Source organism: Drosophila erecta, unplaced genomic scaffold (assembly GCF_003286155.1).
Source record: "Drosophila erecta strain 14021-0224.00,06,07 unplaced genomic scaffold, DereRS2 tig00000126-arrow-pilon, whole genome shotgun sequence".
Classification (NCBI taxonomy): domain Eukaryota; kingdom Metazoa; phylum Arthropoda; class Insecta; order Diptera; family Drosophilidae; genus Drosophila; species Drosophila erecta.
Window position 1 is genome coordinate 7,471,969 of NW_020825209.1, and position 14,227 is coordinate 7,486,195.

The following is a 14,227-nucleotide window of genomic DNA, read 5'->3' on the forward strand; positions in this document are numbered from 1 at the left end:
GGTGCAGTTCAGCCTGCCCGCGGCCATCGGTGATTCACACACAATTCAAACTGGGCACTTGGGCAGTGCATTCGCTTGCGACACAGAGTGGCGGAGAACAGAAAAAAAAATTCGAATCGGAACAAAACAAACGGATGTTACTATCGGGTAACTACGAAAAGTCCGTGCGTAGATTTTCACGAAAACGCCCCGCCCGCGCCGCACTGAAGTTGTGTGTTAGTGGTGCGACAACGCACCGATGCAGCGACTCGATTCAGTTCGATAATTATCGATTTTCCGATTCCGATATTCTGCGCGAATCAACCGTTTAGCGAGCACACCAACCAACTTAGCGAGCACACCAACCAACTTAGCGAGTACACCCACCAATGCGTTAGCTCGTTAGCCAGGGCTGGCAGCGAAGTAGAGCGAAATACTGAACGGCATCTGTGTTTTCCGGTATTTGCAGCCTCCATCCCTGGTAGCCGGCGCCTTGTCAAAAGCGAAGCAAACTTGCCGCGTTTTATAGCCAATAACTGCGAAACTGCCAAAACAGTGAGAACTGCGAGAGTTGCGAAACCAAGTAAAATGGATGGTGAGTGGGCCCACTGCCGGGCCACTGGGCAGCCGTGCGCAGGGCGCCAATACACTAATGCCCGCCCATTCCGTCCCGTCCACAGGTGTGACCGAGGACATGTGGACGCCGTACAAGCATCTGTATAGCGTTTTCCAGGCGACTGTGTCCAATCCCTGTGCCGTCACCTCGGACCTGGAGCTGTGCCTCAAGAAGTACAAGCACAGCTTCACCAACTTCCTGCGCAATCCGGTGGGTAGAGACAAAGTAGCGATCTCCGATTGCAAAAATCTGTAACTAATCATTGAAATGGTAATGCATGTCGGCAGGCGAAGAGCGAGAAGAGCCGCAACTACCTGCGGAATGCCCTGAACGAGGGCGTCCCGCTGCCGGGACAATCGCGAAAGATAAAGCTCTCACAGGATCTGGTGGACGAGGCGCTCATACTGTCCGACATGTTCGACCTGGACGAGGTGTTCGCCGTGGAGCTGCTATGCACCGCACAGCGGCAGCAGATGCATCATCCCGGCCTGCCACGAGGCCTTGTGGCGGTGCTGCTCTACTACGATGGACGGAAGGCGATCAGCTGCGCCCTGCGCGACATGTTCCTGATGGTTAGCGGCGTCTCCTGGAGCACCGAGCTGCCCAGGGAGGTAAGTGTCGAGATCGGAATCAGAGTGTGGCTGTCGCAATTCACTGACCCGGCTTCTCTCTCCGCACGCAGGTCACCTGTCTGGTCACAAACTATGCCCAGAGCCTCGTCGATGACTCGAACATACTGGGACGCCTGCTGGAGCTGCTCGAGGAGATGGACGTCGACAAGGAGGTGAGTGTTCCTGTATAGATACCGTCAAGCTTTGTCCCTTAAACTGAATTGCTTTCCGCTCGAATACTTATTCATTTGTTATTAATTGTTCTCAGTGCATTATGCTGACCAAAAACCGCGCGTTTGGCTCCAAGAAGCACCAGAACCAGGTGATCGGCCTGTACGAGGACATTCAACAGGCACTGGCCATGGCCCTGTTCCACTGGTCAGCCCAGCGCGGCCTGCCGCGACCCATTGCCATCCGGCTGCTGCAGCACCTGGCCAACCGGAAAACCAACGACGCGGACGGCAACATCGACGACGTGACCCTAATCATGCTGATGGCTCTGCTGTATGCGTACGATACCTCCGTGCTGCTGATCACCGAGCACACCAATCCGCACACAGCCCGCCTGCCGATCCTCAGCGATCCGGAGTTCGCCAAGTGCTTCCTGGAGGCGCTGTACGCGCAAAGCAGCTGGGAAACACCACGCTTGGACGCCATCATAACGTACAGCTTCGGACTCACGCTGGCCAGTCTGCGGCATGCACCTGGGCAGCTACAGGCCGCCGCCCTCTCGACCATCAACCGCGATGAGATCCTCATCGACGAGGCACTGGGAGCGCAGGTATTCGTATTCTTCTACCGGCTGCTCCTCGAGAAGGATCTGGTCTATAAGTGAGTAGTGCAACGCAGGTGCCTATTTCCAACGTGGAAGCTAATCATCTATGTCTATATCTATCCGGCAGAACGGAGTTCATCTACCGCCGAGTCCATCTGCTCATCACGGACTTCATCGACTTCATGAACGCCAAGGTGTCGGAGCTACGCGGCCGAGCGGACGAGTCGGCACGCACGATCATCAGCTTCCTGAACGAGGGTCTGGAGCCGCCGCCCAACCTGGACTCCAACTTTGAGCTGCTCATGCTGTGCGTGGCCAAGCTGTACGGCGATCCGCGGGTCACCATCAGGCTGTGCAACGAGTACTGGGGCCCCAGCGATCCCACCGGCTCCACGGCGTTCAAGAACACCTCGCGCTCGGTGTCCCTGTTCAAGTTCATCAGCCTGGCCAGCGAGCTGCTGCCACAGACGCTGTTTAAATCCTACCTCAAGATGATTTCTGGACTCACACGCACCGAGTTCTCGGCACGCTGCGCCTTCAACATGCTTAAGCTGCCCCAGGCGACCTCCGGCAGCTATGCTGTCTGCTGGGATCACTTTTTCACGTCACTGGGCAACTACTACAAGTAAGTGCAGCTTAATCTGGAATTTAAGTGCTATCTCTAGTGCGCTCATGTTGGTATTTCCAGCTCGATGCGGAACGACTTCAACACCAACATCAGTACGGGCGGCGAGACCATTTACCGCAGCCGATCGACGCCAAGGGTCATCACGCAGCGGGAGGCGGAGCACCTGGTGGCCGTGATGGGCATTATACAGGCCGTTGCCGAGCACGACGAGATCTCGCGCATCATGATCTGTGAGCAGGCCAACTGGCAGACGCCGCAGGTGCTCCTGGGCCTGGTGGCGTGCGCCACGCCGCTGCCGCTCAAGGCTGAGATTCTGCACACGCTGGCTGCCCTGGCCAAATCCAAGGAGACGGCGCGCGTCATCTGGTTCCACCTGGAGGACTCGCAGATAATACCCACCTTGCCCGTGGCCAGCAGCTATGGCCAGTGCAGCTTGTCGGAGGAGATCGAACAAATCGAGAGCCGTTCGGAGCAGTATAACCTGACGCGAGGCGTCCTGCAGCTGCTCTACACACTGATGACCACCAACATGCCGAAGAGTTTGGGCGTGGGGCCACGGAAGCCCGGCTACGATGGCTACCTCAAGATCGTGATGAATTCGGTGCTGCTCAAGTTTTACAATCGAGCGTACAAGGATCCCGCCGAGAAGTGGCAGGTTGGCGCCCAGTGCCTGAAGCTGCTCTACTATCTGCTGGCCACCTACCGGCCGAACGCAATGGAATTCCTTGAGACGCGCGACGAGCATCCCTACCCTGGTTTCCACATCATGATGCAGCTGCAGGTGAAGTCCGATATGCTGCATCTGCTGCTGCGCATCGTGGAGGAGGTGCGTGAGCGGCTGGACGACTACAACCGCTTTCACGGCAAGGAGCTACTCGAGGAGTGCTCCCTGTACGCACTGCTGCTCCTCGAAGCCGCGCTGGCGAAGCAGAACGCCTTCTTCGAGGCCCACTCGGCGGCCAACTGCCCCATCATGCTGTCCGGCCTAAATCGCATGCTCCTGGACCTGAATCCACGCACCCGCAAGCCGGATCACGTGCTGAACATCGTCAAGTTCGTGACCTACAACAGCTGGCTGCCGCGCCACGCGCTGGCAGCCGTCAAGATCCTGAGTGCGGTCACCCAGCTGCCGAATGTCTCTAACCAGATCCTCAGCATGTACGCCCAGGGCAGCAATGAGAAGCTCGAGATCCGGCAGGGCTTCGTCGAGTGCCTGGAAATGGAGGTGGGCATGGCCCAGCGCAGAGACGAGCTGTTGGACAAGCTGGCCCTCAACAATCACGTTCCGTATTTGGGCTTCAGCGATGACATGGCCAAGGAGCGGGAGCGGAACGGGGATCGCGACGATCAGACTTTGGAATTGCAACTGGAGCTGGAGGCGGAGGAGGCCGCTCTGGAGAGCAAGCCGGCCAGCATCGAGCTGCAACTGAAGGATGCCATTGTCCAGCTGTTCGAGATAAATCTCAGCCAGCAGATGCCGAACTTTGTGTACTTCCTGCTCGGCGTGGACGTGCTACGCGACTTTATGGCCAACGGGCGGCAGCACCTGGGCATCGAGATGCACTGCTCGTGCGTGAACTCCATAGTGCTGTTGCTGGAAAAGTACCTGGATGTGAGTCTATCGCGTTTGGCCATTACCGCCGTCATTGCGTCCATCAACTAACCAATCTCTGATTTTGCAGCAACAGCGGCACAGCGAGAAGTACTGCGAGCACACGGCTAGCATCGTGGAGCGCATTTACCATCTGTTTCACGGACTATGCGCCAATCGTCGCACCACGGAGACGATACTGCGCTACTTTCGACTGACATGCAACGACTTCCTGCTGCGACACCTCCACTCGCTGCCCTTCCGGCAGCATCGCGAGGATCACGTGCTGCACGCCATGAGCCACCTGCTCAACTGCGTTTCCATCGACGTCAAACTGGCGGCCACACATGGACAGACGACGCGCTACAACCAGCTGTGCGACATTCTGCTAATGGGAAACGGAACGGAGGCACAGCGCTCATTCCACGGTCTGCCAATGGAGATGGGCCAGAACCTGATAAACCAGTCGGCGCCGTTCCTCACCATGGATCTGCTGCCGGGCGGAGGATCGATAAATGCCGTCGGCTCCGGGGCGAGCTCGACACCTGTCGGAGCACCAAGTACTGGGGCCAAAGCCCTGAAGCCACCGCTGCTGCAGGAGACATCGCAGGGGCTGCACGCCACCCGGCTGCTAGATTGCCTCGTCCTGGAGTTGGACACGCTGAGCCAGCCGCAGCTGGAGTTCTTCGACACGCATCTCACCACCCAACTGCTGCGCGACTGCGAGGCATCCGCAGAAGCTGGCGCCAGTTCCAGCGCCAACTTGATCAACGTGCGCAAACTGTACGACATTCTTAACGGCGAACTGCGAATGGTGCAGAGCACCATTGCCAGCGGCCAGCGGAAGGCCATCTCCAAGGAAATCATGATACTGCTCAAGCACGCCGTCAACATGAACCGGGTGCGGGCACAGCGCTGCGCCACGCTGGCCTTCATGGGAGCATGGGGTCAACTGGTGCAGGTGCTCTTCAGCAGCATGCCCGAGGCCGTGCTGCCGGTGGCGCTGCGCCGCCAACACATTATTGACATCGTCGAGAAGGTGCTCATCAAGGTGCAGCCCATTCAGCCCATCATCGAGATCTCCATCCAGGTGAGCGAGACGGTGCTGCTGCTCCTGGCCAATCTGCGCTACTGCTGCTACCAGGTAGAGGATCAGAGCTTCGAGGATCAGGCCGCCGACGAGTCGCTCACCAATGGCAACGGCATCGATTCCCAGGCCGCCAAACTGAGTCTGGCCCAGAGGACCATCGGCAATGGTTCGGATGGAGGATGCGGAGCCGGGCGGGAAATCGGTGCCGGTGGCAACAGCAGCAATCTGCGATTCATCCTCAAGAACCTCGTCGAGTGGATCATGATCAGCGAGGTCAAGTCGCAGAAGCTGCGCATCAATCTGTACAGTGCCCTGCTGAATTGCCTGCGGATTGCGAATCGACTGCGCACCGACGAACAGCTGGAGTATCAGGAGACGTAAGTGCATTCTCTTTGTCGATTCGCCCAAGCAGCATCCATTTGTAGCATCCACCATTTCGTTCCAGGCTCATTTCGCGCCAGGAGAGTGCCCGCATAAGCAGCATGGAGCTGCGGCGCGACGACCGCCAGCGGCTGAAGGCCATGGCGGCGGAAGTGATTGGCACCTTCGGCGAGAAGCTGATCGACACCATCTGCCACGACGCGGTGACCGGGCACGATGTGTGCCGCATGCTGGCGCTGGCCTGCCTGGACATGATTTCCGAGCTGCACGCGGTGAGCACGCTGTGCGACTTTGTGGCGTCGCGGGGCTACCTCAAGCACATACTGGACAGCCTGGGCAAGTCCAGTGAGGCGCTGTCCGGGATTCTGCAGCCCGTGCCGGACCACCTGAGGCCGCTCTACGTGTACGAGTCGCGCATGGCCTTCCTCACGCGCATGGCAAAGAGCAATGTGGGCGCCCGACTCCTCCTCGCCGAACGGGCGCTGGGCGTGCTCTCGAATATGCGGGTCTACGACCTGCAGCCCGACCTGAAGGCCAGCGAGCTAAAGCGGAACGAGCCGCAGGCCTTCCTGCCGGCCATCGATGAGCGCTTCCGGGCGATCCTCCTGCCGGCACTGGCCCTCTGCGATGCCATTGTGAACACGCTGGGATCGTGCAACAACTCTGCCGCCCTGCAGGTGCTCAACTTCCTGTTCGCCCACATCGACATGGTGGAGGCCATGTTGCGCACAGCCACGCCATTCATGGACCTGGGCCACCTGCAGCAGCTGGCGGTCATCAGCAATCTGTTTGCCCGCACCACCACGCACGAGGTGACCGCGCTGGAGAACAGCCTCGACTTGGAGAACGATCTAGAGCTGCGCAATCGTCTAGGCCGCCTGCAGCAGCTGATGATCGTCGTGTTTGGGCGCTTCTGCGTAAGCGAGGCCACCATTCGGTGCATGCTGCAGCAGGACCAGGAGCAGACCGACCAGACTGAGGGCTCAAAGACGCTACGCGTCAAGTATTTCCTGGACATAGCCGCCAACGTGTCGCTCTACTGCCGCAATGTGGTCACCAGCCATGCGAAGGACAGCATTACTTCCAAGTATTTGCTGACCACCATGATCAACGATGTGACGCCCCTGTGAGTCATCATCCATCATTCCAATTGGCACACATTGCATAGCTAATAATCGAATATTTCCTCCTTTCTTGAAGCACTGGCAAAATGGACAGCAAGAAGCTGACGGCCATCATGCACACCATCCTCAACCAGCTGAAGGGCTCCATCGGCTACTACCTCTCGCAGAAGTCGATCGCCGACAATCTCCTCCAGCAACGCGCCTCCCTGCCCAACATCAGCTTTGGCCCCAACGGTCAGTACATTGATATTCGATTCGACCTTTCGATCTTTCGACTGATCATTCCCGTTTTGGGACCCATTTTTACCAACAGGCAAACAAAGCTATATGGACTTGAGCCAGCGGCACAACGAGAAGCGCAGCGAACTGATGCAGGCCGTCTTCATCGCCGAGCAGAACCTGTATCTGCTGTGGATCCATCTGGACTTCTATCTGCGCAACGCCATCGTCTACGCCAACGAAAATAGGAACGCCATCAATGAGAGCAACCTGGACAACGGCAACAACGTGTCCGTGCTGAACGCCTCCCAGGACGAGATCCTGCAGCTCAAGCAGCTGCTCATCTCCACCTTCAACGAGACCTTCTGCACGCAGCTAATCACGGCCAGCGAGGACTACACGGTCAAGTGCAAGGGCTTTAACGGCTCGCTGCTCCGCCGCATCAAGGCGCTCGTCCAGTTCGCCCCCATCACTGCCAATGGCGACAATTCCACCTTCGCCTCCTAGGCGCCGACCATCCGATATGTTTAGTCTTACGTTTCAATAAAAGCGGTTGATTTTCTTAAGCAAATCTGCGTAATCTTCATTAATCTATTGCAAATGCATTAGTTTGCGATCGAAAGGTTCTCCTCCTTGCCCACTGGCATTGTCTGTCTCCCTCTAATTCAGATTCCAGTGCTCGCTTAGGTCAAATATATAGCAATAGACTAGAATAGTGCTCGACTATCACACACCCTTTACGCAGCCAAATGGAGTTTGTATCTGCGCATGTAGAGTTCTTAAGTAAACTCGCTATAACCTCGAAATAGCTCGCTATAGCTCGAAATATAACACTATCAGATAGCCAATGGAAAAGCAAAGGAGCCGGACCTTGTGGTTTAACTATTTATGGAAACCCCCCGATAGAGATAGTTTCTCTAGTATCTCCGATAGTAAAAAGTAAAATACTTGGCTGACATGAAAACTTTTGTACATATATTAAAGGGGCGATTGTCAACTATTTGATACCTCGTTAAGAGGCGTTCTGGCACGCGAATATGCACGTGTACGTGCCTCCCACAGCCCGACCAAAACGTGGTTCCTCTCGCAGTAATGGTTGTTCTCCTGCTTATCGAACAGCTCCTTCGCGGCGGAGGAAGTGAAGGGCTCACTGATTATGTTTACCAGCCGCTGCACAACTTTGACATCATCAAGGGCCAGTTTGTCGATCATGGTGTCCAAGAAGTTCTGGGTCAAGGCGCTGGGCAAGATGAGTGGCGCCCGGGCACCTTGCTCCTGTTCAGCTGCACTCCTCAGCCCTGCGCCGCACACCAGCTGGACAGCCCGATGACGCACCCACTCCGCGTCGTCGTGCAGCAGGAGCAGCACCAGTCCAATAAAGCGTCCGACCAACTCAATGTCCACGTCCGTGATGCCCGCGGCCAGTTGATCTCGTAGGTGATTGCGAGCTAGCAAGTCGCACAGCTCCGCAGCCTGATGGCGAAGGTAGACCGGTTGGCCAGGATGGAGCAGGCGCTGCGCGTAGTTCAGCACGGGCAGCCAGTGCTTCCGCTCCAGGGTTTTGCTTTCTCCGATCAGGCGTCTCAGGCCGAGCAGCAAGCCCGCCTCCTGGTGGGTGGCGTGCTCCTCTGAGCAGCGCTGGACCAGCTGATGCAGGTCCAGTTCTGGATCTCGGAGCAGGGGTTGCAATGCCGCCAGGCGGCCGGCCAGTTGAAGGCTCCAACAGCGACTTCTTGAGCTCTTTATCATCTGCAGGACGCTCGAGCGAACAGCCGGAGACTCATACACTTCCTGGGCGACTTCCTCCCGCTGCTCCTGGCTAAGGGTCTCGAAATATCGGCGAATGTCGCCGGAAAAGTCAAAGTGCTCGATATCCGCCTCGCTGACCAGCGAGTGCTGCTTGCTTAGGGATCTCTGTAGCAGAATGTACAGCCACAGCTCCACCTTCAGCTCGTCCAGAGCCCAGATGGGTTCAGCCAGATCCTCGACAATGTGCAGCACTATTCCCTGAGAGATGCCGCGTAACCGGTGCAGGTGGAGGCCAAAGATCTGATAGAATCGCTTGGAGATGCCCTGCTGCTGGCAACGTCTTTGGACCTCCTTGTGGTCCAGCAAGTAAACGGCGCCAATCTGCTCCAGAAGCTGGTAGTCCAACAAACCGGGCTCCACGGCATCCTCCATGGCAGCCACCATCACTTCCACCAGCGCACTGAAGGCACACGCGTCGTGCTGGAGCAGCGGAGCTGCCAGAGCGGCGAGGGTGTGCAGCTGCATTCTGGTCAACGAAGGTCGCGTCCAGCGAACCAAGCGGTGCAGATGCAGCAGCAGAAGCAGTTGGCCGTGCAGAAGATTGATGTTCAGACTGAGCGCTGCCTCTTGCTTCTGAAAGGAGAGCTGCGCTGGAGAGGATTGCGAGTTGTAGCAGGATGTGAACTCACCTTTAGCCGTAGCTGCAGTGCCTTAAGCTCAATAACGATGCGCCTGATCTCGGCCAGCGCTTGTTCCTGGGTGACGAAGTTGGCCACCACCTGGGCAGCCATTTCACGGGTCAGCAAGTCGTGGGAATGGCAGATCCTAATCAGGAAGGGCACAAACTCGCTTAGCTGTGGGTACAATAATACATATAAATATGTGTAACGGGAAGGAGGCACCTAGGGATGTATCCAATGCACCTACATTTAGGGTTGACTCCGCGCCCTCCAGCGATGACGGATACAGCCGGCTAAGCATCAGCAGCATGGCCTCCAGCTGGACCGCCTGCCGCCGCTTGCCGCCTGCGTTGTCGCTGCCTGCGCCGCCGGAGTCCATCTGCTCCGACTCGCGCTGCAGGGCGGCGTGGAAATAGTCGAAGAGCTGCGGATAGCGCGTGAAAAAGATGCGTCCCGTCATTCGATTGCGCACATGCAGCTCACCGGTCTCCAGGCGGGCGCGTTCCACGCCAAAGACGCGAACGATCAGGGCGGCGAGCAGCAGGGTGGCGCTGTTGCGCTCCGCCCACTCCTCGGCGAGAAGCAGTCCGTCGAGGGCGCATTGGATGCCGCGGGCCATGAATTCGGTGACCAGCTCGGCCAGTTCGCTGCTGCGGAAGAGGGCACGCATGATGTTGAGCGCGTGGCTACGGGCGGTGATGCCGGCAGCTCCAGCAGTCCGGCGCTCGCACACCTCGAGCAAGCGGTGCATGCACCGATAGAGGGTGGCATGGGTGCCCAGCTTGAGCTCCGTGCAGACCAGCGCCTGCAGCATGAAGGGCATGCCCGCACTGCGGCGCGTGGCGCACAGACGGGCACCCCTGCCTGCCCACTCCTCCTGCCCGCTGACCATCGCCATGGCCTCGTTCACCCACTGGCCGGGCAGCTGATTGAGACGCACCGATTCGCTGTGCCAGAAGCGGCGGCACAGCATCGTAAATCCCACGTAGGCCTGCTCGAAGGCGCCGCGGTGCTTCGTCTCGGCCAGCAGTTGAAGGAAGTGCTCGCCGATTGCCTCCAGCTGCGCACAGCTGAGCAAAAAGTCGCCCTGCCGCTGCTGCTCCTCCTCCTCCAGCGGCGCCCGCTGGACAAGCTCGCCCAGGATCAGGCACACCTCTTTGCTGCTCCGCCAAGCGCACAACAGTATCATTTGGGGCGTCGTGCGCACCTGCTGCAGTTCCTCGCGGGTCAACTGGCGGTCGAGCACGTTGGTCAGCGGCTGATCCGTCTCCTGGTCGCAGGTTTCGGGCAGGTGGCCTTCGGGAGAAGCGCTGCTCACCACAGGCAGGACCACGCTGCTGACTGCCAGGCAGATGGTCACCAGCTCCTCTATGTACTGCCTCCAGTGCGGCTCTTTCGCCAGTTCCTTAAGCTTGAGTTGCTGAAGCAGATGGCGGCTGGCAAAAAGCAGGCCGTACAAAGGGTTCAGCTTGGCCGCCTCGCCCAGATCCAGCTGGGCGAGGCACAAGCCCTCCTTCAAGTGCTGCAGGCACCACTGCAGTGCCCTGAAGGTTAGCGGCGCGTGGATTGTGTCCGGCGTGGATTGTGCTGGCGTGGGCAGCTCGCTTTGCACTATGTTGGCTTTGCAATAGACCTGCAGCTGGAAGGCTCCGGTGGCGGAGTCCGATGGCCTCAGCGAGAGCAGCAGCTGGATCATCTCATCCGGTTTGAAGAGGGAGTGCGATTGAAACGTCTCCAGCAGCTGAGCGGCCAGCACTTTGTTGTGCTCGTAGCTGTCGCCCAAGCATGCCATCAGTGGCTTTGTGGGCAGCTCTATGCCCATCTCGCTGAACGTTATTCCCACCATCTCGGTTAGCTCCAGGCAATCGCGAAGCAAGCGCAGCGACAACCAGCGGCGTCCGTAGTTCGCCGAGGAAAACATATTCTCCGAGAGAATGCGGATGAGCCGTATTAGGAACTGGAATACCTCCTGCGACGCCGGCGTGCGGCTCTTGCGGTACTCGACCAGGCCGAAATGGACCCTCTTCAGGGCCTTCTGCAGCAGACCGTAGCCTAGCTGCCGCAGGTGGGCACTGGGATTGTTGGCGTTGTGCCGCACATACAGTTCAATGGCAACCATTTGATCGGCATTTAAAAGCTCGCTGGGACGGGGCGTCTCCACCAAGAATCGCAGCGCTAAGAGGCGCGTGTGGTCGTCCAGTCCGATGAGGGCCTGTTCCACCTCCTCTTTCATACTTCGCAACAGGATCTGACGCCTGGCGCTGAGTTGCCTCACGCCCAGAATCGCCGCCAGCTTGCAGCTAAGTGGTAGCCGGGTGTCCGGGAGGAGCAGTTGAGCCAGTCTCGTTGGCTCCAGCTGTACGGCCTGTGCGATCAGCTCTTCGATGACCGGTCGGCGCTTCTCTGGCAGGCGGATCGCCGCTAGTAGCTGACCGAACCACCTGCTCTGCCACTCGGCGAAGGGTTCCGTCTTGTGGGCCGATACCATCATGGCTAACGGGGGAACGAAGGAATAAGTAGAGGACTTCGAGGTGCATCCAATGAAGCATACTTGCCTTTGAACAGAGCATCCACACTGTCCTCGCAGCCCAGATGGCGCGGGAATATGACACCAAACAGCGAAGGACAGTTCTCGATGGACTGATTGACTCCAGCCACCGCGACCAGCTGCTCCAGAGCCATGCAACTGGCATTAAGGGATGCTTCACGGTCTACAAACTGGCGATAAACGACTTGGAAGAGCTCCTCCTGACCGACGGCCTGGGCGTGCTGCAACACCTGGTGCAGCAGGGCGCTGCTCATGTGGCGCACGGAATCCGTGTCATTGGAGATGTTCTGCAGGGCGAAGACCTGCAGCTCCGCCAGGATCTGTTCATATAGCACCTTCTGGTCTTCTGGAAGATGGGCGTGTATCTCGCCCAGCGATTTGGAGTAAATGAACAGGTGCTTGGAAAGGAAAACAAGCAGGTTGGTCACGGTGCTCTTCTGCTCGCCAACGGACACGATCGTCTTCAGAATGGCCAGCGCTTGTGCGGCGTTTTCCGCATAATCGGTGGGTCGCAGGACGAGCAGGGCGGCCGTCTGTGCGGGAACATCCTGCTCTGCCTGAGGCCTCGAGCAGTGTTCAACGTACTTCTGGAATGTTCCAGAAAATCGCGCCAAGTGACCGATCAGCAGGCCGGCAATGGAGCGTACGTCCCACGGAGTGTCCTCATGGCGAGCCACCTTTTGGGCCACCACATTCGCCGTGCCTGGAAAGCGCTGGTCCTCGGTCAAGTGCAACTGGTCGCTCCACTCGGCCAGCAGACTAACCAGGAACCGCAGGGCATTTTGTAAGTACAGGTAGAGCTCGTTGCGACGCGTTGGCGAGAGTTCCAGCGTGGGGTCACTGTCTTAAAGCAAGGTATTCGTGGAGTCAGCATTGTGCGCAGCTATTGTATACACATATTAGATTGACCCACCAAATGTCCGTCCAGTAGCGCTCCAGCGCGGTGGTTAGCAGCGGCGCGAAGAGATGCACCTGCTTGCCCAGCGCCTCCCTTCCAAAGGGGAAGTTCTGCAGACAGGCATTGGCGGACGCAAAAACATCGTTGGTGCGCTCGTGGCTTACAGGCGGAGTGATCACCGCAAGACTGCTGGCCATTTCGCTGAGCGACTGCTCCAGCGCCTGCAGCAGGATGTGCCTCGCGTGTCTGTGATGTGGCATCGCCTTCTGCTTGGCCAGCGCATTGTCCGAGAAGAGTCTAAATGGAAATGTTCATCGGATATAGGACATGTGGCTTGAGTCGCCGAGGGCTCACCGTACTTAGTCAGCTGGTTGCGCACGGCGTGCCTTAGCGGACTGGCCAGCAGGAGATCTGCCAGGAAGCGGGGCACCTTTTCGTGATCCTGCTGCTGGTCCCCGTAGAAGACATCCTTGACCACCTGCACCTGCTCCGCGCTGCTCTTGGCCGCCGCGAACTGCCGCACAAAGTCATGTGGCGCTAGAAAGACGATTGGTGCCTCAATATGCATGTACATAGCCCACTGGCGGTCACGTAGTGAACCAAACTCACCGGCAATCCACGTGTTAGGCAGTGGCACAAGGGCGTCGCGCAGCTCCGCAAACCTCTTGGGATGAGCACACAACTTCAAGGCGGCCACGCGCAGGTTCAGATCGTTCATGATTCGGTCAGGATTGCCGATAAATAGTAAATAGTAAGCGGTTAAAAAAGGCCACTTTAGTGTTGTCACTAGTGATGCCAATTTAGTCTTTTTCCGGACAGATCTGTCCTGTTTCTTACTGCTTCATCCGGAAAGAATGTCAAACAGCCCTAACCCGGAAATCTGTACTTTTTTAAGTTCTTCTATCCGGAAATCTGTCCTTTTTAGGCAATTTTAGAATTTTTAGAATTTTATTGGCATAATTCCACATTTTTTTGTTTGCCAACTATGTGGCATCTCTTTTAAGCAAAATGTTATTGATATTGTGTGTAATCGTATGAATATCGAACTCACTTTGTCAAATTGGCATCCCTCTTGAACAAATAACCGGGCAAATGTTATTCAAACAATTGTTTGAAATGTTATAATATTTATTTTAAAATATTTATTCATAAAAAATATTTAATATTTAATATTAATATTAATAATATTTAATAATATTAATACAATATAAAATTCTTGTTAAGAAATAGATTACCCTACACTGAAAGGGAAATATATTTTTGTTTATTCGTATACAAAGTGCTACTAAATTAATCTCAAGCTGTAATTAATTAAATAATAATATATTATTTTGTCAT

The 14,227-nt window shown here is 56.7% G+C and overlaps 2 protein-coding genes across 4 annotated transcripts; one reads left to right on the forward strand and one right to left on the reverse strand.

Annotated features, from left to right (window-relative positions):
• Nucleotides 1-423: 423 nt before the first annotated feature.
• Nucleotides 424-7,585, forward strand: LOC6550440 (nuclear pore complex protein Nup205). Its single transcript, XM_026982112.1, has 11 exons — nt 424-574; nt 660-805; nt 883-1,206; nt 1,278-1,379; nt 1,475-2,037; nt 2,109-2,606; nt 2,670-4,221; nt 4,292-5,667; nt 5,736-6,797; nt 6,872-7,029; nt 7,109-7,585. Exons 1-11 carry the CDS (start codon nt 568-570, stop codon nt 7,519-7,521), a joined length of 6,201 nt encoding a protein of 2,066 aa, XP_026837913.1. The 5' UTR covers nt 424-567; the 3' UTR covers nt 7,522-7,585.
• Nucleotides 7,586-7,943: 358 nt separating this feature from the next.
• LOC6550441 (thyroid adenoma-associated protein homolog) lies at nt 7,944-13,882 on the reverse strand. 3 transcript variants are annotated; one of them, XM_026982223.1, is made up of 7 exons: nt 13,499-13,882; nt 13,249-13,426; nt 12,905-13,186; nt 11,999-12,831; nt 9,691-11,936; nt 9,453-9,617; nt 7,944-9,393 (listed from the first exon to the last, which is right to left on the reverse strand). In XM_026982223.1, exons 1-7 carry the CDS (start codon nt 13,605-13,607, stop codon nt 8,008-8,010), a joined length of 5,199 nt encoding a protein of 1,732 aa, XP_026838024.1. In that variant the 5' UTR covers nt 13,608-13,882; the 3' UTR covers nt 7,944-8,007. The 3 variants fall into 3 exon arrangements, with proteins under 3 accessions (XP_026838024.1, XP_026838023.1, XP_015011453.1); XM_026982222.1 differs by having other exon boundaries at nt 7,944-9,396; XM_015155967.2 differs by lacking the exons at nt 7,944-9,393; nt 9,453-9,617; nt 9,691-11,936; nt 11,999-12,831 and having other exon boundaries at nt 12,997-13,186; nt 13,244-13,426; nt 13,499-13,848.
• Nucleotides 13,883-14,227: the final 345 nt, after the last annotated feature.

Coding starts and splice junctions, on each gene's coding strand:
- LOC6550440 (XM_026982112.1), top strand. Junction 4,222..4,291: donor TGCTGGAAAAGTACCTGGAT/GTGAGTCTATCG, acceptor CTGATTTTGCAG/CAACAGCGGCACAGCGAGAA. Junction 5,668..5,735: donor CAGCTGGAGTATCAGGAGAC/GTAAGTGCATTC, acceptor ATTTCGTTCCAG/GCTCATTTCGCGCCAGGAGA.
- LOC6550441 (XM_026982222.1), bottom strand. CDS start 13,607: ATGAACGATCTGAACCTGCGCGTGGCCGCCTTGAAGTTGTGTGCTCAT. Junction 13,427..13,498: donor GCCTAACACGTGGATTGCCG/GTGAGTTTGGTT, acceptor TCGTCTTTCTAG/CGCCACATGACTTTGTGCGG. Junction 9,397..9,452: donor CACTGCAGCTACGGCTAAAG/GTGAGTTCACAT, acceptor CTCTCCTTTCAG/AAGCAAGAGGCAGCGCTCAG.